The sequence below is a fragment of the Spodoptera frugiperda genome, chromosome 21 (assembly GCF_023101765.2).
Source record: "Spodoptera frugiperda isolate SF20-4 chromosome 21, AGI-APGP_CSIRO_Sfru_2.0, whole genome shotgun sequence".
Classification (NCBI taxonomy): Eukaryota; Metazoa; Arthropoda; class Insecta; order Lepidoptera; family Noctuidae; genus Spodoptera; species Spodoptera frugiperda.
The window spans coordinates 4935478-4962388 of NC_064232.1; the positions used below are offsets into that span (position 1 = coordinate 4935478).

The 26911-nt window shown below is 37.6% G+C and overlaps 1 protein-coding gene across 3 annotated transcripts; it reads right to left on the minus strand.

Moving 5' to 3' along the window:
- Nucleotides 1-5711: 5711 nt before the first annotated feature.
- Nucleotides 5712-26911, minus strand: LOC118280428 (uncharacterized). Of its 3 annotated transcripts, none has more exons than XM_050701947.1 (11): nt 26727-26911; nt 22440-22502; nt 21955-22083; nt 20692-20853; nt 19447-19512; nt 18313-18417; nt 16560-16733; nt 13362-13442; nt 12856-12951; nt 6765-6934; nt 5712-5931 (listed from the first exon to the last, which is right to left on the minus strand). In XM_050701947.1, exons 2-11 carry the CDS (start codon nt 22498-22500, stop codon nt 5821-5823), a joined length of 1155 nt encoding a protein of 384 aa, XP_050557904.1. In that variant the 5' UTR covers nt 22501-22502; nt 26727-26911; the 3' UTR covers nt 5712-5820. The 3 variants fall into 3 exon arrangements, with proteins under 3 accessions (XP_050557904.1, XP_050557902.1, XP_050557903.1); XM_050701945.1 differs by having other exon boundaries at nt 12724-12951; XM_050701946.1 differs by lacking the exon at nt 18313-18417 and having other exon boundaries at nt 12724-12951.

Consider the following 26911-nt stretch of genomic DNA (forward strand, 5'->3'; position numbering starts at 1 on the left):
AGTCTGGAAATGTATATGGCATATACCATGTATATGCCATGTACCTATATGGCAATAGGCTCACCACCTATCACATGGGACTTATAACATAAATTGTGAAAAGTGGGTGTACATAGTGGCATTACGTGCCATAATGTGCACCTCTGCCTACCCCTTCGGGGATTTAAGGCGTGACGATATGTAAAGTTTGTTTGTTTGGATGTTTGTCCATTAATCACACTGAAAGTACAGAATGGGCTATGAGCTGACTTCGGTGATAGGACTTTTTAATCTCACAGGAATAAGGGTGAAGCCACTGGCAGAAACTAGTACTCGATATACTTGACTTTGACTTTATTATAAAGCTGAAAAGTTTACTCGTTTACTGAACTACTCTGGTTGGATTTGAAAAAAAAATGCTGTTCATGTTTGATATGCCCGTCAAAGCATTTATTTCAATTAATCTTTAATTAGGCACTTTTGGACAAGGACTGCATACCGGTATAAATTTCTGTACTTTTTTTTTCTGTATGACGTTATACCAACGTCATACCAAAATTCTGTTATTCAAAAATAACAGTACAGATATTCAAACAGAAATGATTCGTGTATCTTAATTATTCTTGTATCGTATAATTTTGGTACATACAGGGTGTGGCGTAAATAGTGGTCCACCGTTAAGGATTCGATTTACCAGATAATTTACTATAACCTACTAAAATTTTAACCATTTTTACCCAAGGGTTCCGGAGATATAATTTTATTTTCGTTTTTTAATAAAATTTCTACATTTTGTTATAAATTTGGTTGTATTAAAAAAAATAAACATCTTTTTCTTGTTCTGATTTCTGTTAATAACTGCTGAATACTACAGCTATCGTGAATAATTATCTTTTTTTAAGTACATTTCGAGAATTTGAAGAAAAAGCAATTCTTCTCTAATTTTAATGCAAATTTTTTACATTATCTGCAAGTTCAAGAGCGATTTCTGTAAAAAAAAATGTACTATACTCTCAGTGCCCATGAGTTTTAAAATGTGCCTACTAAATACCGATTCCAAAAAGGTATCATAATAGTAGATCCTATTGTTTAATAGAAAGATATTCAATTTTAATTTAAGAAAGGACGATTTTCATTGAGATACATTTTAAGTTTTAGTTACGTTATTGCTTACGATTTTCATAAGAAAAAGACTACACTGCAATGCCAATAACATTTTTTCGCTATTGTTGCAAAGTGATACAATACACCCAACCTATTTGGCCGAAGCAAAATAAAACAATTCATACTTGTCATCATTTATTGAAATCTTAAACATGTTAAACAATATTAAAATTACACAAAATGTTCAAAATGGCCCCAATTCTTTTTTTTTTTTTTTATTGTTAAATGGGCCGACCTTTCGCTGCGATACACGCTCTGCAACGTCGAATAAATCAATTCAAAGTCAAAGTCAAAATCATTTATTTCAAATAGATCAGAAAGGCACTTTTGAACGTCAAAAATGAACGTTTAATCCTTCTAGCATACCCGCTCGCGCTGATTTCTCTAGCTGCTGTCTGGATTCTAGTCCTCAATTGCTCAATACTTGTAACTTGTTCTTTATAAACTTTTTCCTTTAGGCAACCCCAATAAAAGAAATCCAGAGGATTTACTTTGATTGTCAATAATTTTATCGGGGAATAATTAGTTTTTTTTGTCAATTGCGTAGTTTCCTCAGTCAAAATTCGATAATTTCGACTTTTCAATTCATTAAAATATTCAAAACAGCTTGATATAGCGCCGCTGTGGTAAAATTATTATTCTTAATACATAATTGTATAGTAACTGTCTAGTTCTGAAAATCATCGCCGTGGGCTGTGACTCAAGCCATCGTGCTCGGGCTACGGCATTTTGGCCGAATACTGGCCTTTTTGCGTCGTGATGACGTTTCATTTATTGGAATTTTTTTTTTTTACCTACTATTTCTTGTAACTGTTTTTCAAATAATCTGTTTTTCTTTCTTTCTTTCAAAAATAATCACGTTTTCCTCCATTCATTTGATGATTTTCTAGCTATCTTTACTAGTACTATAAATCTGCAATTTGACGTAACTTGATGACGTCATAAGTTTGAATTTCATACAAAATTCCTACAAAATATAGTTTTTGAAGTTTTAAAGGTATTTAATTCGATCGTTTCTTCAGTCAAAATAAATGAGTTCCACTTTCAATACAATAAAATATTCAAAAATACATGGGACACAAATGTTATTAATTTTTTATTTATGTATAGTCTGCGTCTGTGGAGTTGGAGTCATATCTCACATTTAGAATAATTTAGGCCAAGGTCAATATAATTTATGTTATCTTTAAAAAAATATAAAGTCACTTAAAACTGTATCTGCTTTGCCTCCCAAGGTGCCTGAAGAGCATTGATCAATACTGTAATCTCCTTCAGCAGCGTCACGCCGGACTCCCCGGCGCTTGAGCCCGTCATATCTTTCAGATGCTGCGGCGTCAAACCGTCGAGGCCTTCGGCAGAACCGCTCCGGAAGGAGCCTATGGCAGTGACCACTTGCAACAGATCTGTCTAAATTATCGGGGTACGATGAATATTGGTATCGAGGCTGAACGTACTTAGAGATTTGTCGACTCGTCCAATAAGCACATTCAGTACTCGTTTACCTCTAAAAAATCGAGGCGCCCAGCCTAGATTTTTACATAGCATAACATCATTAACTATTCCAAAGTATTTATTCTGCGACGCCGAAGGCAGCCACTTACACGACAGTCTGCGCTCGCAGTACAGTGGCCATATTATATACAATACACTAATCACAATACATAAAATAAAAATATGGACATAAAAGTAATTATAAAAATAAATGAATAGGAAAGTTATCTTGACAGGATATATATTTATAATTGTATTAAAAACTTATACATTAAAGATTTTAAAAGAAAATAAATGCATAATTAATGTTTTATAAGCTGCATACGTAAATTATGACTTTAAAAAGCATTACGGAGTAAAAAAAAAACTGAAATATTTATAATGATTAATTAAAAAACCCTAATTAGGGGCAACTACCCAATTGCTAGCACTGCACCAAATTATCAGCACTCTGAATAAATCGACCAATTATAAGGTTTTCACTTACTAATTTGGGTTTCCACACCTTATAAATAAATAAATGTATGTTTTTGGAATCCTGCTATTGGGAAAATCATACTTTGAGACCTCAAATTGGTGGAAATTATGTAAACAAACATTTGTGTTTTGCAGTTTCTTCTGTTTTTGCCTATTTCTTGTGATCGCCGGTAAGGTCACGTGTTTAAATTTTATGATATATCGTATCTTTTACAAATTTAATATTGAAACTATTGATTTCTCTGATATTTGAGATAATATTTGATGATAATCTGAAGAGTAGAATTTTAGGTTCTGGTGATTAATTGGTAAAATACGTAGTGCTGATTAATGGATCGAATATTTTGTAAATTCTAAATTATCAGCACTGGTGATGATAAATGGAAAAAAGTACATAAATACTAATTTCATATTTTTTAATGTAAATTATGTTTATTTTATGCAAAGAATTGATTTTGGTTTGTAAAAGTAGTTTATACCATCAAAATCCAAATGTTAGCATGGTGCTGATAATTGGATCAGAAGCATGCTGATAAATTGGTTTCCCTAGAATTTCATCATCTCTTCTTATTTCTTTCTATTTATTTTTTCTCCACCAGTATTATTAGCAGAAGATTTTGTAGATGGTATGCAAGCTACAACAACTTTAGAGATTGTTTTAGTAGTGCGCAATTGGTATGTCTTGATAGTCAACAATATTTACTAACACCAGTCAGATTTGACATTTTGATTACTGAAAAAACATCTGAACGAAAAGGTGATAAAAAAGAGATTGACTTGGCCATCGTACGTAATCGTGCAATAGACCATCGTAATTCGTTGTCATGAAATAGACTAAACAATTTAATACGAGAAATGTCAACAAAAGTAGGTATACTTGTGTTTTCATGCGATGGCTAAGTCAATCTATTTTATTTAAAACGTAAAATTAATGTAATATTGATATGATAACAATTTACATTATAACTTAAGACAGAAGGTCCCTTAAGTAGGGACTAAATAAAATAACCAACTTGGTATTATATGGCTCTTTACAGTACATAAACTAATGAGGTGCGAAACTTGGATTTTTTTACAGAATGTTTTTGATGGTATCTCACTTCTTTTTGTAGATTCAATTATTCCATTAAACAATAAAATGTAACTGCATCAATAACTTTGTAATCTCATACATTTATATGGGTTTACAAAGTTATTGGTGTGATGAAATTGTAACTGTATCAATAACTTTCTAATCAAATTACAAAGTTATTGATGCACTTGATGTATCTAAAAAACTGGACTGAATTTACAAAATATTTGATTTTTCCCCTGATGTAGGTACTAAATACTAATTTTATGCAAAAATTTTAAGTTTCTATGTCTGTTAGAAGTGCCTTATACTTTTGATGATCTGTCAGTCAGTGACAAAATTTCGAAACTTTGACGTGTTATAATTATTAAAGTAATGGTTAAAATTTAATGAAAATGGAATTATGCCATGTTTGTACAATGCCTGCTTAGTGTTTGAAAATTCAGGCTTGTTGTTTTATCCACAACGAAGTTATAGGCGGTCGAAATTGGCCTGAATGGTTTCGAGAAAAGGATGGTACGGCCGTGACGCTTTTTTTTTGTTCGACTTATACAGATAAAAGTATTATTAGATTATAAGTAAATTTTTTTTATTTTTTTTATTTTTATTTTTTTTATATTGAATGGGCCGACGTTAATTATTTTGTTACCTACTTACTAACTATATAAAAAATAATTAAAAACAGATTTTAATAATGTAACTAATTGTTTTTAATGCAATTCCTAACAGTGATAGTTAGGTGCTGATAATTGGGTTGCTCTATGCTAGTAATTGGTGGAGATGGTGCCAGTAAATGGTGACAGACCCATTTTTTATTCTTACTTGTCTAAATAATCTTGGATAGAGGTCAATCATGTTTTTCTTTTATTATCGTCTTCCTTATTAAATATTATAACTATTAAAATTTGCCTTAACGGGTAAAAGCCTTTTTTTCACAATAATAAATTGGCTTAAATTAGGACTAACCCTTAAAGTGCTGATAATTGGGTACTTTACCCTAGTAATGGTAATTTTTATACCCCAACTACGTGACACAAAACGGTCAGGATTGGTCGAATCGATTGTGACGTAACCTGCCTGTTTCCTGTCATGATCTTGTTATTGTTTTGGTATTTATTTTCATTGGAAACTGCTTTAAAGGCATTATTAATACAAAATGCAATTATTATTTAATGTTAAATCGTAGAATAATACATTTATCGACATAAAAACTTGATGTTAGTTTACTGGTTGAGAGGGATGTGACGTCACCAGCTTGTACGGTGCCATCTTGCACGAAGAAATGTTTGTGCGGGTTATTCAAATAATCAATCTTGAATTCGAATTTTAAGGCCAAATTTTATCAGATGTGAAAATAACTCATGTTTATGGGTTCTGTAGTTACTATTAAGTAATATGAAACAGTTTTTTTAATCTTGTCAAATAGCCTATTATTATTAATAATATACAATTGGTTAAGCTGGTCATTTATCATTTTGCCAAAACCTGACCATAATAAATTTAATTTGATTGTCAATAAAAATTAAAGTTTCGTAATTTCATTTATTACTATTATATACGTATATTAGCTATTATTATATTTTAAACAAGAAATGGTCTCCGTAGCCGGTATTGGTTGGATTGAACGAATACTTTTTTCAGAATTTGCTGGTCGTCATTATTTGGGCATACTGTGGTTCATCAGGCCGTGGTGCTTTCATTCCGCTGGACTTAAGGTCCAAAGTGACGTAATTAATTTCTTGGTTTTCCTGAAATATAACATTTTTAATTTAATATTTGATTAGGTACGGAGGAGGAAACCATTTTTCATTTAGCTTTCAGGGGTGAAAAATCATCCATTGGCTTCTCCCGCCTTGGGTGAGGCGACACGAAGTGTTCTCTTACTGACTGACCCCATTCCTACTCCTGCTTCGAACCGGAGTCACGGTAACTCAAAAAGTTATTCGCGGCCCTGATGTCCCAAAGAAACCTGAACCATAATTTCGAATTATAATAACTTTGAAGTCGCCAATCCACCTTGATTAAGCGTGGTTATTAATATTCATTCCTTCTCCATGTGAGAAGTGATATTTTCTCTGCAGAAAAAATAGATATAGGCTGATGATGAATACAGTAGAGGACCGCTGATACCACGAAGGTATCTACGAGCATTCCGTGGTACAACCATTAAGTCTAGGCAAGGCAAGAAATTTAAAATTATGGACCCTCGTGTTTTTCTGCCTTTTTAGGATAAGAAATACCAACGGAGTACCACCAAATACCTCACATACACGGCTGTAAACAACGCTGTGGCAGTTTCACGCCCGGTGTACTGTGAGGCTGTCGTATCACTCCGGTCGAGCCGCGCCATCCAGCCCGAAGCTTGGCTCCCCCCGCGTATAATGTAAAATGGCTGGACGAGGGGTCTTGGGTTCGATTGCCAGGTCAGACAAATTACTAATTACACTTTGGAATTCTGTCCGGTGTAGTAATTATGGCAATAAACTCACCCCCTGATACATGGGACTCATGACATAACTGATGAAAACATACAGGCCGTACATTTTACCACTCCGGGTTAAAAAACAAAACAAAATCTTACATTAATACTCTCTGGAGCAGTTTCGGCCTTGAGACGTTTTCTCCTGATGTAAATGTAAGTTGTAATTAATATGGATAGTAGTACAGCGACTGGTATTAATAAATATAAGTAGTTTATGAGCTTCAGTGCATTTGATATTATATTCTGTTCGAGAGTCCCATAAGATGTGTCTGAAAACGATATAATAATTTCATAAAAATATATAAAAATACAATCGGCTTAATAATAATAATATTGGCGCTGTGAACATCACTCCTGGGTTAAGAATAAAATGCTCGTTTCTCATGCTTGAGCGTGGGGTCGAGAGTCCTAACAATGTGACATTTTAAATGTATTTTCTAAGAATGTTTGCGTTGAGCTTACCAGATGGACACGTCGGGGCTCGTCACCGCTCCGCCCTGTTGGGGGTGCCAAGCTAGCCCTTGGCACCCCCAACAGGGCTAACCTTCTTAAATATGCTCCTATTTCGCGTTCTATTCGTATTATAAAAAGTGTACCTGAGCATGGTTTGTTCCACAACCTATAACTGAGGTTTATTGAAACAGTACAACGGCATATTGAATTTCACCATATTGACTAACTGATTTTGTATTGTTATATTTGAATTGTTTATACAATTATTTGTAGATATTAGGAGAATCAATGTATTAAAATGTGGAAAAAAAATATGCTAATTGCACTTGTAATGATTATAAATATATGAATGATGATTAAAATAATGTTGTAATTCATTTACTATTATTTTTATAACCCATTATATAAGTAGCTTTTAATAAAATAATGGTTTACCAAAACGTCTGACAGAAACATGTTAGCAACATTTTACCAAACAACGACAAGTCGTAGAAAAATGTCAGGCGCTATAATATACTTGAAAATAAATGTTTAATTATAAAAGAAACATATTATATTATTCATCTAAACTAACACATTATTTACAACTTAATAATACCAAAAAAAAGGAATAAAAACTAACTTAAAACTAAAATAAAGGCGTTAGGCGTGGTTAGGCGTCGAAGTACTCGTCCGCATCGCTGTCATTGGGGAACGTTCCCAGAAGACTGGCCGCATTGCCACGTTGTATGGCAATGCTTATCTTCTGACCGAAGAAATAGCCAGCCTTCTGGTCACGCGTAGAGTCGAATAGCTTATGTGCAATCTCTTTATATAGAGAATGTGGACCAGGACCCCATGGCCCAAGTGTTTCGACCCCAAACGGCTCAAAACAATAATTGCCAACTAAGTTAGAATATTTGCGCCGCTTGAGGTCCTCTGCCGCGGAAGCAGCCGCACCAGCGCATGCAGCAGTACTTAGAAGATGAGATGGCGCAAGGGTGTCTACACACGTAGCGTCCCACACCAAAGGCCTACCCATCTTCCAAGGCAGCAACGACATACCATCTGGTCTCTTGCCATCATCACGTACCAAACCATTAGGTTCTAATACGGCTGGTACGCCGGCTGAGGCGAGAGCACGACGAATAATGTCGTTGATGCTGGCATGACGACTTATGCGGCCTGCACTTCTACGACATGAAAGACCATGGTGTCCCGAGCCATCGACTCTTTTCTCCACAGTGACAACAATGCGGAGAGACACAGGGAGCACCCAACCGTAAACACACAGCTAGCTTTCTTATTAAGATAAGAAATATTTTATTTGAACATGATAAAATTCTCATAAAAATTGATGACTTAATAAAAACTTCAAGGCCAGGATCTATTCAACCCTTAATTGCATTGCCGTATATCAAAGAAAATCCAAAAATTTGTCCAGCCTTAACTCTAAAATGTTATTTAGATAAAACATCTCCGAAATCAGGAACAGTCACTGTTTATTAGTTACCAAAAACCCCACAAAAAGTAGGTTCTCAAACTTTATCTCACTGGGTAAAATACACTTTGGAAAAAAGTGGCATAGATATAAAACTGTACGGCGCGCACAGTACGCGACACGCGTCAACGTCTGCTGCCCGTAGAGCAGGCATAAATCTGGAGGTTATTCGGAAAGCCGCCGGCTGGTCGGAATCCTCACATGTTTTCTTGAAGTACTATAATAGGGATATTACTTCTGCGGACACCCTATTTGCGGAGTCACAGCTCAAATAATATTGATTTGTATGACTGATTATGTTACCTTGTTTAATAATTATGATACCTAGGTCTACCTCTATTATAATTTATCATTGTAGTGATTATCGCTGTGATACTTGATTGTAAGTTGATTGTAATTATTACTATAAGAGAAGATAACTACTTAAGTTAATTTCAATAAATGTCGTTATTGTGATTATTCTAAAGTTTAATTTTTTCGATACTCTAAACATCTGCATGTAAACTGTAATCATCTTCGGGAGAGATACGAAGTATAATTAAGAATCAAACGAACTTACCTTGTGAAGTTTGATATCTAATTATACGAGTATCTTGACCGAAGATGATTACATTCCCACCCACCCATAAATACCCAAAAAATTATCGAAAAAGTTTTGCTCTAAAGAATGACATTCCAGGTTTGGTAGTGTAGTGGCGACGTGCATAGTGTTGCGAAAATTTAGTAATAAAAAAATACTCCTTATTTTTGTAGTCGATTTTAAAAATATCTAAATCATCATCATCATTATCAGCCGAGAGACGTCCACTGCTGAACAAATAGAACGACAAGCCGCCACCTGCATCCACTGGCTCCCCGCCACTCTGACGATGTCGTCGGTCCACCTAGTGGGAGGTCTGCCCACGCTGCGTCTTCCGGTCCGCGGTCGCCACTCAGTCACCTTCCTGGCCCAGCGGCCATCAGTCCTCCGAGCGACGTGGCCTGCCCATTGCCACTTCAGCCTGCATATTTTGAGAGCTATGTCTGTAACTCTTGTTCTTTGGCGAATTTCCATATTTCGGATTTTGTCGCGCAAAGATACTCCGAGCATAGCTCTCTCCATCGCGCGCTGGGCGACTCTGAGCCTTTCTAAAAGGCCAGCAGTTAGGGACCATGTCTCGGTACCGTACGTCATCACTGGCAACACACACTGGTTGTACATCCTGGTCTTCAGACACTGCGGGATTTTTGACGAGAAGACTTCATGCAACTTCCCAAATGCTGCCCATCCGAGTTGGATTCTTCGAGCGACCTCTTTCTCGAAGTTGGACCTACCTAGCTGGATGATCTGACCCAGGTATGTGTAGTGGTCTACAACTTCGAGTATATCGTTCCCAACGACAACCGGTATAGGTGCAACATGGACATTTGACATGATTTTCGTCTTGTCCATGTTCATTTTAAGGCCCACCTGTTGGGAAACGGTATTGAGGTCGCTGAGCATGGTGTTCAGCTCTTCCAGCGACTCTGCCATTACGACTATGTCATCGGCGAAACGGAGATGAGTGATGTATTCGCCATTAATGTTGATGCCGCGTCCGCTCCAGTCCAAGAGCTTAAAAACGTCCTCCAGTGCGTTCGTGAACAGTTTCGGAGATATAACGTCTCCCTGTCTCACGCCCTTCCGCAACTGGATTGGCCTCGTAGTCTCTTCCTGGAGTCGGATGCGCATGGTGGCGTTGTTATACAAACACTTCAAAACCTCGATGTATCTATAGTCGATGTGGCACCGCTGGAGAGACTGCAGCACCGCCCAGGTTTCGATTGAATCGAAGGCTTTCTCATAGTCCACAAACGCCAAGCATAGTGGCAAGTTATACTCCTCGGTCTTCTGTATAATCTGCCGCAGCGTATGAATGTGGTCTATGGTACTGAAACCTTTTCGGAATCCGGCTTGTTCGGGAGGCTGGAAGTCATCAAGCCTGCGTTCGAGACGGTTCGTGATGACCCTCGAAAACAGCTTATACACATGGCTCAGAAGTGAGATAGGTCTGTAGTTCTTTAGCAGACAGTTGTCGCCTTTTTTAAAGAACAGAACCACCACACTCCGTTGCCATGCTACCGGCGTGGTTCCCTCGAGTATGACGGAATTGAATAGCTTCTGGAGGACTAAAAGTATCGGTTTTCCACCCGCTCGCAGAAGTTCCGACGTGATTCCGTCATCGCCCGGCGCCTTGTTGTTTTTAAGCTGTTTGAGAGCCATCCTAATCTCGTACAGGCTGATGTCTGGGATATCCTCAGTGTAGTGCCGCGTCAGTTTAGCTCTTGGGTCCCGAGCTGTACCGACGATGGGTTGCCGTGTTGAGGTGTATAACTGTCCGTAAAACCTCTCGAGCTCTCCGAGGATCTCGGACTTCGACGAGATGACGCTGCCATCCTCGGTCTTCAGCCTCGTCATTTGGCTTTGCCCAACAGACGAATTCTTTGCGAAGACTTTTGAGCCCTTGTTTCGCTCAATTAAGTCTCTGACTCTTGCGGCGTTATAGGCCCGCAGGTCACGTCGCATGTATTTCGAGATTCGTCTATTGAGCTTGCCGTATTCAGACATATCGTCTGAAGACTGCAGCCTCATCTCGCTACGATCCTTAAGAAGTTTTAAGGTTCCGTCGGAGAGCTTTTGGGGCCTGTTTCGGCGGGGGTCTTGAAGAAGTCTGACCCCACTGCTCGGACAGTTTCCACCAACCCATTATTTATCTCGTCCACGTTTCCACAATCAGCTAGACACTGGAAGCGATTTTGCAGTTGGAGTTGGAACTGCTCGGGGTTTTGGATCTGGGCACGTCCAGGGCGGAGCGTGGACTTCACCAGGCGTGACCGCTCTAGTTTTACATTGATGTTCAGTGTGCCCCTGACAATACGGTGATCGCTACCGGTTTTCACCTTCGCTATCACAGAGACATCACTGAATATACGTCTTTCGGTCGCCATGATGAAGTCGATCTCATTTTTGGTAGAACCATCAGGGCTTATCCATGTCCACTTCTTGGCCGGTCGCTTCTGGAAGAAGGAGTTCATCAAATAGAGTCTCTCCCTCTCCATAAAGTCGACCAGCCGCTGGCCCCGATGGTTTCGCTGCCCATATCCAAATGGCCCTATTCTCAACTCATCGCTATTCCGTGTGCCCACCTTTGCATTGAAATCCCCCATCACAACGGTGAAGTGTGTTTCGGAGGAGTGTATGGCTTTTGAAATTTCCTCATACAGAGCCTCTACTTCGTCGTCACAATGTGTCGAGGTCGGCGCATATACCTGTATGACCTTCAGCGAATACCGGTTAGATATTCTGAGTATAAGGTACGCTACCCTGTTCGACACACTGTCGACCTCACACACGTTGTTGACGAGAGACTTGCGGACGAGAAATCCGACACCACCCTGGGATTTACGGTCTCCTTCCCGGAAGAAGAGCAAGTTGCCGGAATCTAGGATTATCGTATCCTGACCCTCTCTTCGGATTTCAGATAGTCCCAAGATGTCCCACCGCATTTTGCTCAATTCTTCCTCCAGCTCGACAATCTTCTCATCAGTCCGCAGTGTGCGGATGTTGTGCGTTGCCAGGGCCAAAGTTCGTCGGGGGTGGTAGCGCTTTCTCTGCCGGGGATTCTTAGCACCCCCTGCTCCGCCGTTACCTGATCCGCTACCTAGATCAGGAATAGCGGAGCTGCCGGGGACTGGGGGCCGTGTAATTTTGTTGTCGCTCATAGTGAAAGGGGAGGGGGGGGGTTGCCATAATCCCCACGCTTGGCAGGCGGCTTGGGGATCGCAGTTAGGTCACCGATAAATTTTGAGAATGCTGCTGCCCATTCCTCGGTGGCTGGTCGCAGTTTTAGGACGTACCCGGGTCCAATAATAATAATATATCTAAATAATAGCTATAAAAAGTGTGATTGGGACAGCATCATCTCGCGTGCTGTTGCGCACTTATATTTTATATTTGAAACTACATAATTATGTATGTTAGTTATAATTCATTAGGTTAAATAATGGAAGACAATATGGCAATGTATAGGATGAGCCGTAAGATGTCAAATTGTTTATAAATAAAATAAATTAATTCTTGTTCGACACTACAGTTCTTATTCTTACCATTATCCGTAGTCTTATGATTATTAAATTCGGTCTTATTGTACAGCAATAAGGTTTTATTTGCAATGACCCGAGTGATATATCGAGTTCCATATAGGTTAGTCACTTCGTAATATATACAACACAGCATACTTCCATTTTTACCAACATCAAGTAGCTCGTTGTATGTAGTTCCTTCTACCGTCTCTATGTTGTACCCACTACTGTCAATCAAACCAACCGATGGATCTGTAAAATAATAATAACTTGATAATTGTATTGTGATACTAAGTAACATGATCGATTGCATGATTGGCCCAGTGGCTGGGCAACTGGTTACGGCGCTACGTGTCGCGGGTTCCATTCCCACACGAAACAACCCTGTGATCTTTGTGTGATCCACAAATGTTTATTCCGGGTTTGGGTGCGGTTTTAACCGTATATTTTTAATGCAAGCGGCTGCACTTGCGATTTGTTCCGCGACTGATTTTCTTCCATTCACATGTTACGCGGTTAACAACCGATGCGGTTCCACTCCAGTGCGGCCGGCGCCTTGAGTACAGGAGACTATCGTAGGGTATTGACCATGAATACACAAGTGAAATTAAATAAAATCTGGCAATAATACCTACAATTAACTTGAAAAAATATCTACTTACATTGGGATATATATTGCGCACAGGAAAATATTACACGTTCCGTATCCGAATAACTCATTATGGCGTAGTTTTGGTCTTTAACTGAAAAATATCAAAATCAAGTGAGTCTATCGTTCCCAGTACAAAAATAGAAGCATAGTATATTTCGCAGCACACTGCCTCGTTGGTCGAGTGGTCGCAAGTGCGACTGCCGAACAAGGGGTCTCGGGTTCGATTCCCGGGTCGGGCAAAGTATTACTGGGCTTTTTTCGGATTTTCGAAAATTTCTCGGTAGTAGCACGGAGTCTGGAATTGTGTCCAGTATATGGCAATAGGCTCACCCCCTATTACATGGGACTTATAACACAAATGGTGAAAAGTGGGTGCACATTGTATAGCGGCATTACGTGCCGTAATGTGCACCTCTGCCTACCCCTTCGGGGATAAAAGGCGTGACGTTGTGTGTGTGTGTGAGTATATTTCGCTGACGAATTAGAAAAAACAGTGTTATCGTTACCCATTTGTCAATACCAAGCGCTTGTCTACCGATAGAATAGAGAAAACTTAATGTATGGGGACACTGGCGAGTGGGGCATTTCACGTCAAGCGGACAAGCAAAATAAAGTGAGGTCGCGAAATTTGTTCATATGTTACAGTCAGAGTGATTAAACAGCAATTATTCATAATGTCTGGTTATTATGAATAATCGTATAAAAATGCCAAATTCACTAGACAATGTAATAAATTAATCACTTTATCTGGATATTATTCATAATAGGGAGTCCAAGTTAGTCAAAGTAATAATACATGTGTAACTCAAAATGTCACAAGACTTTTACTTGTAAGAATAACTTGTAAGAATAAAAATTAATCTTTAAGATCAAAGACTAATTTGTTTTGGCATAAATTTGATTTGCATAACGTTAGTAGGCCTAATAACTTATGTAGGAAATGGTGGTAGAGAACTTGTAGTGCCCTATACATAATTCCGATCAAACTAATTTGCTATATGTATATACATAATTCCGATCAAACTAATTTGCTATATGCTGTAACAATTAAATAATAATGTTGGTTAAAAATTTAATATGCTATGCAAAAAAAGTTAGCGACAGAACCGAATTGCTACAAAACCGACTCCACGTAGTCTTGTTTGTCCTACCCCTAGAGTGTAATTTAAAATCGCGTAGGCGCGTAGGACCGAGGCGGCCCGCGGGCTGAGGAGCAGGAGGCTGCTAGCGAGCCACCGCGGCTGAGGCTGGCCGGCGAAGCCGGCCAACAAGCCGAAGCTGCGGTGGTGAGCGAAAGCCGTCTGCGACGATTAGCAGGCATGGGGCCGCCGGAGGCCCGCAGCGCCGGAGCCATGACAGAAACCCTGCCTGCTGCATGCTGCATGTTTGTTTGCATGCTGCTCGTTTTATTACATTATCCAAGTCTTCGAAGATAGTATATAAAATTGCTAGTTAATGTGATTAATTTTGTGTAATTTATCACTTTATCTAAATTGAGTAGACGTTATATATAATTGCTAGACAGTATATATAATATCAAGATTTATTACTTTGGCTGTAACACATATACTGGTAAGTTATACTTCTAGTGGATATGAATGAGCACACATTTTTTTTGTATGGGCCTTTATTGTTGAGTTATTAGCTTTTAAAAATTTACAATGTATGAAGTCCATACTTTATGTACTCAATTCGCTAAATTCATCTTGGAGTGCTTCCTTTATGTGTGCTGCGAAAACGGTTCAAGGTACCAAATATACAATGTGATAGGGGCGAGACTTCTAACCCGTTAAGGCTGAATACTACATCTAATTTTATCGACAAAAGTCGGGGGTCGAAGGGAAGGGAAGGGTTTAATCTTTTTTTTTACTTTTTTTTGATATCAAAGGTTGTATGCGTCGTAGAAACAAAAAAAGACGACAAACGGTAGCTAATAACCTTGGCTAACTAATTCATTACTTTTTTCATATGTTTGATAATGTTTTGGTGAGAAAAAAAATCATTTGTGAATTATTCTTACCGAAAAAATCACAATTTTTCAATATTTTCAATTAGGGGTTCAATCCCCATATTATTTTTTTGTCGATAAAATTAGATGTAGTACTCAGCCTTAACGGGTTAGAAGTCCCACCCCTATCACATTGTATATGTATGAAAGAATCATTCCTCTTGAAACTATCTAAAAAAATGTCGACGACAGTATAATATATGTCTATTTTTTAAGTCTGACTCGCCAGAATCGTTTTTATGTTAATCAAATTGTGTGGAAATTAATGCATTATTTGTTAAGAGTTGTGTTAACGTAATAATATTAATCTTTATCCAAATAAATGTGTTGTTGATTAAGAGTATTTAATTTGTGAATAAAATTGTATTTGACATCACTTAATTTCAATGAACATTTTATAAGATATTACAATTTAAAAAAAATACAGATATACAATTCACCCGCGCCACATGACGCTGCAAGGAGGCGTTGCTTGCGAGCGATGACTACTTAAAACTAAATTGTCTAAAATAATAACAGAAATTAAACGCCCCCATAGTACAAGGCCGCTTTGTATTACCACTCCATAATGATTAGACGGATTGAATACGGCTGACTTATAATCCGCCAGATAGTGTTCGGCGCTATACGTTATTCAATACAGCTACACTTAATGTTGTAGAGCTGGTCTGATCTGCTCAGTTGATAGTACACGTTTCAACGACATCCCAGGTACGATTATCGAGTCGAGCAGGCATTCTTGTTCTGGGGCTATGTTAAATAATCTGAACTAACTACATACCGTAAGGGGAAACTTCTTATGACTTAATGTAAACCACATTATTTGTTATCATTAACTTTAATACTTGAATAATTTTTAGTTGTATTAAGCTTTTGTGGACCAGTACTACAATATGTAGTTTTGAGTGATCTCCATACTGTATATAATAGTCTTAATATTCTTTGTTACGGTCATTTTAAGTAGCTAGCTAGCTAACTAGCTTCTCAACCACTGTCCCCATTCCGACGTTACAGATATAGGTAGATATTATGTCGTTAGATACGTACTCAGTAACCCGAGTGTTGTATCCCATGATTCTGACATACCTCTCTCGCTACATCTACATTCATCAATCTCTTCATGCATGCTCCTCGATTAATTTAAACACCTTATGTTTAAAATATTAGTTAATTATAGTTATTACCCATATCTTTTCTTACCGATATCTCTTTCGGCGATCTTAAGATCATGTAAAAAATCTTCATTGTCGTCTTTGTACTTTTTCAGGCGTGCAACAATTGTACTATTGAAATCAAATCGTTCTATTTTGATGGTAAATACAGTTGTAGGTGGATAATATATAGCTCCAATAGAACGACCAATAGTTTTATTAGCTGAAAAAAAAAATGTTTGAAAAACAGAAACCGATTGATGTAATTTGTGGATTATTGTTTGGTAATAAACTAAGCAGAGCCAGACAGTATCACTAAAGCAAACTAGGCAAGTCCCTGGGCGCGAGTTATAGAGGGCGCCGCGAGACGCGCGTGCCCAACTGTCCATAGAGCGAAGCAAGAAGAAGAAGCAAACAAAATTAAGGGCGCCTGTGAGGTGCTTGCCTAGGGCGCTCTCTAGGTTTAGTCCGCCGCTGGAACTAAGGAAGTCTTGGTTCAGCAGTGGAAGTCTTCCTATTTCCGATGACGATAGAAGATCTCGTGGCTCATTGACAGTTAGCCGATAGAAATCATCATTTGTTAGTAAAACTACTTCATCAGAAACAAGCATTTATGGTCATGCAAACTAAACGTGTATATGTTACGGTAAATCTGATTAATTGAAAATTTTTAATAATTTTACAAAATTATTAATAATAATCACACGTTTTGGTAAATGTGAATAATTGATTGAAATTTATTAATTTATTTATTTAAGTAATATATAATTCACGACACATATTGGTGAAAGTAATAAAATAAATATAAACCCAATGTTTTTTGATCAGCCGGTACCTATTTATTTATAATATTAAACACAGTCTTACGATTATATTAATTAGAAATCACACAAACAAGGTTACTTGTACTTGCTTTAAAACGAAAGGACAACAAATTTACTCATTCTGAACTATGAAAACTATACCCTTAAGTTTTGTAATTTAAAGATTTCAATGAGTATGAGCATGAGTACCTAGAAAATAATAAGTAGCTTAAATCGAAAAGTTGCGGGATGCGGACTACCTAGCGGAAAAAGCGAGTAGGCTCGAAAAGCAGGAGTAGGAACGGGATGGTTTTAGGTTAGTAAGATTCTGACACACCCTCTCGCCTCGCCAAAAAGGGCACATTTATCACAAAATTAAAGATAAAATTCTTTTAAAAATTTAATCTACCATCAAACTTATGCAAGAAAGTCTTTCGTGGTACATAAAATTATAACAAAAATAAAATTAAACAATTATTGTTTCATTAACAAAATCAACACGAATCTTTTGTAGCACCTGTAAATGTAACAAATTAAAATTTTAAAAGTATTATCATAGAATTCAACAAATATTTCTTGTGCAAGTACAATATATTACCGTTTAAATTTAAATAAAACTAGCAAACTCAGCGAACTCCGTTTCGCCACCAATGATTTTCCCTGTTTTTCTACTTTTCTCTTGAATTTTTCCTCAATTTTCTTTGCTATAAACCTCACGGAGCCCGATACCTTTCCAACAAATTAACTTATTACATTTATCACTAGTAGGGTAAAATTATTAATAATAACCGACAAATGTGATTAATTTATCACTTTTACCTCGAGTTTCGGTAATTATTAATAATCATAGATAATTATTAATAATTTTCAATTATTCACTCTTACCGTAACATATACAAAATATCAGCTCAATCGGTTGAAGACTTACATACACAAATACACACAGACATACACACATTGCGTGTTAAATAAAAGCTTGTATAAGAATAAGGTACTTACTTGTTGAATACATTTGGTGTATTGTATAATAAAGTAGGTTTGTAAGTTTTGTGTTAAATGTACAAACATATTTACTCGACTCGGTGATCTTACATTCCAACTTTGCTAAAGGTGAAACATTAACTATTAATAGACTTCACTGTATAATAATAATATACGTGTGTAAACATATACCTACATGTCATAAGTGCGTTAGTAGACAGAGTATGAAAATAAAATATCAAATTAGTCCGTCAATTAGATAAAATATTAGGCACATACATATTTATTATTTTGGTATAAGGTATCGTGTATTACAATACTTTGATAAAACGGAAGTAAGTTTAGGAGTGGAAGGCCCCTATGCTTATTATACTCTTTGGTGGGAGGTCGTTACGTCACGTTACCCTATAAAATGTAGTAAATCATGACGGATAACAGACAGGTATTAAAAAAAACTTGCTCGTCCAAAGCGGTTTATAAGTGTGGACACTAATCGCTCCTTTCATCTCACATTACATGTTACATTACATCAGTCTGTACGTGACATTACAATAAAGTGTCCCGCGACGGGCAGTCGTCATTGTTTCTGCGTACATTACAAACGGGCTTATTGTATGTCTTTTTTTTTAGAAATTGTTGTCGCTTTGTTTCATAATATTGTATGAAGTTTTCCATTGAAACGAATATCAATTGTATACCGTTAAAGCTTAAGCTATACTTTAACAAGCCATTGCCACGCGCGTGCTCACGCAACGGGTGCCCTATGCGCATCGTGTCTCGGGTCCTTCGGGTCTCGGGGATCGCGGGACCATCGTACTGCACGGGCAGCTCGCGTACCGTGCGCGCCTCAAAGAGCCATCAGACCATCATAGATGCTGCCCAGTAGGGCTAATGGCCGCTACTCCAGAAGATTTCGTAGGAACGGAATGGTTTTTAGTCAGAAAAATAGTTTAAGTGACACCCCTTTCGCCTCAAACAACTAACAAGCCTGGAGAAGTCTTAAAAAACTCTTGAAATTTGGTTGTTTTGAAAATGTGTTTCTATTCGAAATAAAGTAAACTTCTTTGTATCTGGTAGTGGCTGGTCGTAGTTTCAAGACATATCTGGATGCTTGCGTCAGGGACAGTCAAACAAATAATAACAAATACTCACCATCGCATAGCTTTTGAAAGTCTACCAAAAGTGTATACTCGTAGGAGTAATTCTGTGGAGTGTACCCTGGAATACATAATACAATGATTTAGTCTCCTCTCACTTGTGGTACAGAATTTTTCTATTTTATGAGTAATTTAAATACGCGAGATCTGTATAGTTTAGTAAAGACTAGCTTTTGCCGGCTGTTTCGCCCGCTTTCATATCATAAATACGTACACTTTTTTCTTCTCAGGATAGTCGGTAGGAAACGTTGGCCCTAGCAGTAGCTTAATTCTGATTGGGCGCGAGGGCACGCCTGGGTGTCATCACTGCGAGGACCGCCCGGAGGACACGGTGGAGCATGCGGTGGCGGTGTGCCCTGCATGGGCTGAGCACCGCCGTGTCCTCAGGGATGTGGTCGGCGACGGCGACCTCTCGCCTCCGGCATTGGTTCAGACAATGGTACGGAGCGAGGGGGACTAGGATGCCATCTCCTCCTTCTGCGAAGCAGTCGTGCTAGCTAAGGAGGAGGCGGGGCGCGTGAGAGAACGAACCTTCTCTCGCCCCAGCCGTCGCGAGAGACACTCCGGGCGTCGGGGATCGCGGGACGATCTCCGGCCACCGTAAGCAATTATTCTGTGCCGTAAACTGTGCCGTAAGTGCGGGTCTGCGGACGGTGAGCAAGGGTAGCTCGCCGCCCGACCAGAATAAAAGCCGTGCGTGCGGCACGTCGCGTTCTGCGCGCGCCTCAAAGAGCCATCAGACCACCTCAGATGGGGCCCAGTAGGGCTGATGCTTAATCCGGAGCTGCGGACTACCTAGCGGGTTTACCGGAGCTCCGGCTCGACAGGCAGGAGTAGAAACGGGGCGGTTTTTAGTCAGTAAGAGTCTGACACTCTCTCTCGCCTCGCCCAGAGAAGTCGTTGGATGATTTTCCCCCCTCAAAAAAAAGCAGTAGCTTAATTAAAATAACAGTGCGAAGTACAGAAATGAACAACAATTTCATATCGAAATTTTTCAGGTCATGACATTGACTATTACTGCTACCTCGCCCACATGTATTCCTGACATCAGAAGAGATTCTCCTTTCACCACGAACATATCGAAAGTGAGATATCTCCTACATGTAAAGTTATTTTTTCTTCCTATATCCTCACAAATTAATTACTGTCCGCCGTGGGTTTCCCCATACTACCTATTTGCCCATAAAAATACTTTCAAAATTTTTGTATTAAGATTAATTGTACTATATTAATTACTTACAAAAATTATAATTTTTACTTGCTGATCCTTTCACCAGGTTGTACATACATATTGTGGTACTATGATAGTTTATATACATGTCAATATCTGTATAAGAGTCCGTTAGCTGATAAGTTTTGAAGTCAATCAGTTCCTTCAAGTTTGTACAATGTCGATACAATCCTGTAAAACATTAGGTACCTATATATACTCAATACTCAATTCTTTATTGCATTCCACAATGTAGGCTTAGTCGGTAAAAATTTGGTAGGTAACAATAGTGGACCCTGTCGGGCACAGCAAAAGAAACTATGGATATACAGTACATAGATATACAGTATGGAGATTACTCATATGACTAAAATGACTACAAGACTACAAGTATTACTAGTCCACAAAAGCATAATACCACTAAATATTTTAAGCAAAACCCGAAATTAATAAATCGAAATTTTCAAACAAAATAAATAATGAAATTAATCAAGTCTCAAATGCTGCAGAACTGTAATGTTGTAGGTTGCCTAGGAATGTTACGGGCCTGTGGTGCGCCTGGTGCTATGCCGTATTTGTAAAAGTACGACGTCGACGTCAAAAATGCCATTTTTGGCTTACCTACTTACTGGGCCTAATTCGCTCATTTTTCGTTTGTAAATTAAGTCATAAGAGCTTTCCCATAACGGTATGTATACGGTCGACGCTCGATAATTAAAACCTTCGATAATTCGAGCCTCTTGGTAATTCGAAGTTATCGCGAGGTCTCTAGAAAATGTCTATACATTTCAACCTAAATCAATTAATTTTTGTGCACTCGTTAATTCGAACACTACGGCGTCAAACTCTCGATAGTTCGAAGTTGCAGAGAGAATGGGACAGAAAGATCTCAAGTTCAAATTTCGGACAAAATTCGAAATAGTTGAGGAATCCCTCAAATTTCGAAATATTTTACATACTTACATGTGTCCTTGAAGTCTATAGTTAAAAGAGTAATTATCAGAAAAATATATTAAAAAATTCTAAGTCTTAAGTAATTTTTCCAATTATATTGGTTTATGTGTCATCCACAAAGAAGTACACTGCCACCTTTGGAGGTAGGCAGCGGACTGCAACTCCGGTAACGTCACGCATACAACAAGCGTTGCTTCACATCGTTTCCTATGAAGCCGTGGTATCACTCCGTCCGAGCCGGTCTGTCGTACCAAAGCGTGGATTCCCACATGTTAAATGTTATAGAATAAATTGTTTAAGAAGTAATCCATATAACTAGAAGCTTAATCATTCTCTTACCATTGATGTACAACTTGACGGTGGCGTTATCACTGTGATATGGTACATTTATCGGGACGATGTTTATATTTAAATTATTCCCCTGATTATATGTAAATTGATGTGGTAATACGTAATAATACGGATAACCTAGAACAACATAAGGATCATTAACACATTATTATATTACTAGCTTCTACCAGCGGCTCTGCCCGCGTTCCTATGGGGTAAAAAGTAGCCATGTAGTCCCCATGGGGTAGCCGTTCTGATGTGAAGGAGTAACAAACAAACGTACATCCCCGCTTATAATATTAAGTAGGATGTACTCACTATGAAGTTTGAATAAGTAAGAATGAAATGTTAGCTACTCCCGCGCGGTTTCACCCGCTCTGCTTGGCTCCTATTGATCGTAGCGTGATGTGGGACTGTCCACCACAACAAACTCTTTAGCTTTATGTATTAGTATATTTAGCTTTATGTATGTAGGTATAGATAAATGTAATTACCTGCGACACCAGCCAACTGCATCGACATGTAGCTTGCGACAACATACGCGAGCATAGTCATTTCTAAAACAAAAGAGGACGTCATATCAAAATCAAAAATCAATCAAATCAAAATCATTTATTTCAAATAGACCAGGAAGGCACTTTTGAACGTCAAAGCAAATGTAATAATATTAATAACGTCTGTCTGTCGGTCAGTCCTCTAGTGAAGCTATTTGCTCGTTCCAAAGTGTAGATTCCTATGGAGAAGAACGAGCAAGAAACTCCATAGGTTACTCTTTTTCAATCAGATTTATAATACAATTTTTGGTTACATTGTTTCGATTACTTCAGCTATGTGAGAACAATGTAAAACTATTATACAGTCAAAGCGACAGAAAAAGAAAATAACCTAGAGGACAATAAAAATTAATGCAGTCCGGAGCTGACCAGTCCCAGTTGACAGCGCCCGTTCACGAACATGACACGTACACCAGCACCGCCCAACTCAACCATGTTGCAGGGAATCGAGCGATCCAATGCACGTGCCACCGCCAATGAGACTTTTGAGTGAGCATGACAACTCCAAGCTGACATAAATGCATTCTACTAGTCTAATTTGATTTCAGTTAATTACAGGGCTCTCACATTTACAATAATTGTATAAAGTACAGAACACATCGAAATAACATGGTTATATTACTACATTTTTTTCGTTATCCTGTGGAGCCGGACCAGCTTGCCTCCAAGCATTTTTATCTTGTATATAATCATTTACTTTATAGTATGCTTGTCTACATAACGTTTTTTTAATACATAGTTTAAATTTTGATTCATTCAGATTCTGTATTTCCATTGGAACTTTATTATAACATTTAACACAGAATCCCATAAATGACTTACCGGTAAACTATGGCAACTTTACCGGGCCCTTGGCAACTTTACCATACTATAGGTATTCGGTATAAACTCATTTATCTAAAAATCTACCCACTAGAATTCTGTTTTGTAATAGAAGTATTTTTTAGACATTAAAAGGAAATATTTACTATATTTTGCGTAGACGTAAGACTGCTATTATGCCAGTAATGGCCGTCACAATGTATGCGTGAAAATGAGCTAAAAGTTAGTTGTTCCTAAATTGTGCTTACAGAGCCTTAACTATTTGTCACAGGTGAGTGAAATTTTGATCTTGTATGTATATTATAGTTGGGATTACTGTTGTAATGTCAGCAATTGCTTTTTCTTTAATTTATTGATAAATAATCGCTTCGGTAATGTTGACACAGGTTGGGTAAAGTTGCCACGGCCTGCTTTGTGGCAACTTTACCTACAGTTAGGGTTGGCAATAAATGTTTTTTTCTTGTTTGTGTGTATGTAACCATTTTCGAATACCTAAATTTCACAGCATAATAGTGAATATCCTGGATGATAAGATATAATGTATTTAATAATACCTTTTGTTTTACAGCCAAAATGGCTCCCATGAAACAAAACCGCAGAAAACTCGGAGCTAGACACTATAAAAATTATACGGAAGTGATGTTATAATTAGCTATGGAGATAGTGAAGTCATAAAATTAAAAAGTCAAGGATTAAACATTATTTTGTAGCCTTTTTTACAATTTTAAACATAAATACTTAAAATTTTAGAACTTAATTTAGTTTAAAAGGGAATAATATTTATGTTAGAAATTTGTGCGTTTTTTTACTTTAGGTTTAAGGTTTATTATTATTTTTTTTAAATATACATGTCATAAAAAAGTTCCTCCTTTTTTGACAACCCCGAGCGTAACAAATTATTTGTATGTAAATTACGATGAAACCCGTGGCAACTTTCCCTAATGTCTGTGTAGCCGTTATCTTTATAGATTTCCTCATATTGTTTGCATTATAATACGAAGAGGTCCTAGATGAAGCCCTCTGTACCTCAACAACTCTTTAATATGCAATACACGATGAATACGGCGCGTAGGTAAAGTTGCCAAAAATTTGGTATCTTTACCCATGTTGTTTTTTCTTTACTACGGCTAAAATAAGTGTTTGTATTTAGTGACGAGTACGGTAAAGTGAGCCAGATAGACTACAATTCTAAATATATAGTTTTGGTTTCTATGCGTCTTATGGTTAAAAATATATTTCGTGTTTTGTTCTAAAATATGGTAAAGTTGCCATGTTTTACGGTACTTATTTTTGACAATCTAAAAAATGGTTGACTTAATCTATCCTTATGTCTAGTTTGATAGTTGTGTCTGTCAGATACTTTCGCAAACAAATGTAGGTTTTTTCTAACATACATAATATTTTCATAAATAAATTGACATGGAACGGTCATAATATTGATCTCCTTAAACTTTTCTCTAAGAGATTCCCGACGACCTATGTTGTAAATAGCTCTGACGGCGCGCTTTTGTAGGATAAAGATAGACTCAACATCAGCAGCCTGTCCCCACAGCAAAATGCCATACGACATGATGCTATGGAAGTAACTGAAATACACTAGTCTTGCCGTGCCTATGTCGGCCAGCTGTCTGATATCATCTAGCTTGGCATATACAGGGTGTTTGGCGCATGGATCGACACTTTTTTTCTATACTCAAAAGTAAAGTACCTACTTTACTTTTGAGTAGTTATACCTACTTTTTGATACCTGAATCGTATTTATATAAGTATTGTTTTTAAACCACAAAAAAACATGTCTTATGTTTTTTCACTTCCTAACTGACGGACTAAATATATTGGAACTTAAAACGAGATATTTACCATGTTTTTAAATTTTTATGAATATCGGAAACTCATAAAAAATTAAAAACATGGTAAATATCTCGTTTTAAGTTCGAATTTTAGTGTTAGTGACCATGTCAATTTAAAAACTTATATGGACTAAATAGATTTTTAATTTTCATACCCTTTGATCACCCCTTTTGATGCAATTTGTTCTTGTCGATATTCGACATTTTATATTACAATACAGTAAGCATTAAACTAACAAATTAACTGTTTGACTTCTGTAAGCTCAGTTGGAATCAGCCCGCGCGACAAGGGCTGAGGTATGACACCTCACACACAAAATAAATGTCCTACAGTCGGTGGCGCTGTGTGGGGTTGGGTTGTCAACAAAATGGTTGACCGGACCAACCGGGCCTTCTGCTGGGGCAGATCCGTTCTCCCAACGCGTTGGTGGGCTGACTTGGCAGAGCCGGTAGTAAATTTTACTCGATAGTAAAATTATGTTACTAACAATAGTACTTACACAGTACTATTGTTGTAATCATCATAGTTGTGGTTCATTGTAGTGTGGAAAATAGGTAGGTACTGTAAATATGGATTTGACATAAATATTGTACCGGACCAAGAATCCGTGATGAACTCATATAAATAGAATTAAAATAACTTAAAAAAATTGAAACCACCTTTAGTTTTCTTCATCGCCTCCATTTTCTTAAGTCACGTGATGTACTTGAAACCATCTACTAAGTCTAAAAAGTACTCTACTGAAAACTGTATCAAACTCGGTTCAGCCAAACGCAACATAATCGCACACGAACATACATACATACAGGTCAAACTGAAAACGTCCTTCTTTTTGACGTCGCTTAAAAAAGTTATTACAAAAAGCCGACTTTAAAAACTAAGAATTAAGTCTGAAAAATTTTTAAAAGGTAAAAACTAAAAAGCAAAAAGTATCCGACAATTATAGGTATTATCAGAACCTTAATAAATGCTATCTACCAAAGGTTTAATTAATTATTTTATTCAGGACTTGTGCCACATACTTCTACTTCTATTTCACTATGAACAGTGTTATACATCACACATCACATCAGCAGCCTATAGATGGCCACTGCTGACCAAATGTCTCTTCTCGCACGGAGAAGGTTTGAGCATTAATCACCACGCCTGCACAATGCGGGTTGGCGATTTCAAAGTTATGATCAGAAATTAGAAACCCAGGTTTCCTAACGATGTTTTCCTTCACCGTTTGTCAGTGGTGTCTTAATAATCTTAGAAAGTACATATAACTCGGAAAACGTCACTTTGGTATACTTGCCGTTGGTAGGTTTCGAACCCACGCCCTCATAATATATGAGAAGCGGGCGACTTATGTAGATCTCCAGGCCACCACGACGAAGAAGCGTGAAGCGTGTGTGTACATATTTACTGACGAAATACCACTAATATGTTGCATTCAGATTACTATTAGTTAGGATGGGCCTTTACAGTACCTACCGAATAATTGTTGAATCAGTATGATTCCAAATAATGAACAAAGATAAGGTCTTAAAATTGAAAATAAAGACAACTCACCGCTTGTTTCAGATGATGATGGTCGGAACAAGATTTTATAATAAAAGCAATTGATAATTCATCTGGAAAGTTAGGAAAAAGCACTTGTAGGATACCGTGCGGATTATATATTCGGATTCGGATTATGTATACATGTATTCACGACCGACAGAAACGTTGCTATAGTTCGAGTTAAGTTATAAAAT

Bases quoted from the DNA above. Each gene is read 5' to 3' on its own strand.
- LOC118280428 (XM_050701945.1), bottom strand. From the start codon at position 22,500: ATGACTATGCTCGCGTATGTTGTCGCAAGCTACATGTCGATGCAGTTG. The intron at 18,418-19,446 runs GTGAGTATTTGT...TTTCACCTTTAG, and splicing joins CTTTCAAAAGCTATGCGATG to CAAAGTTGGAATGTAAGATC. The intron at 5,932-6,764 runs GTAAGATTTTGT...GTTATATTTCAG, and splicing joins CTGCTCCAGAGAGTATTAAT to GAAAACCAAGAAATTAATTA.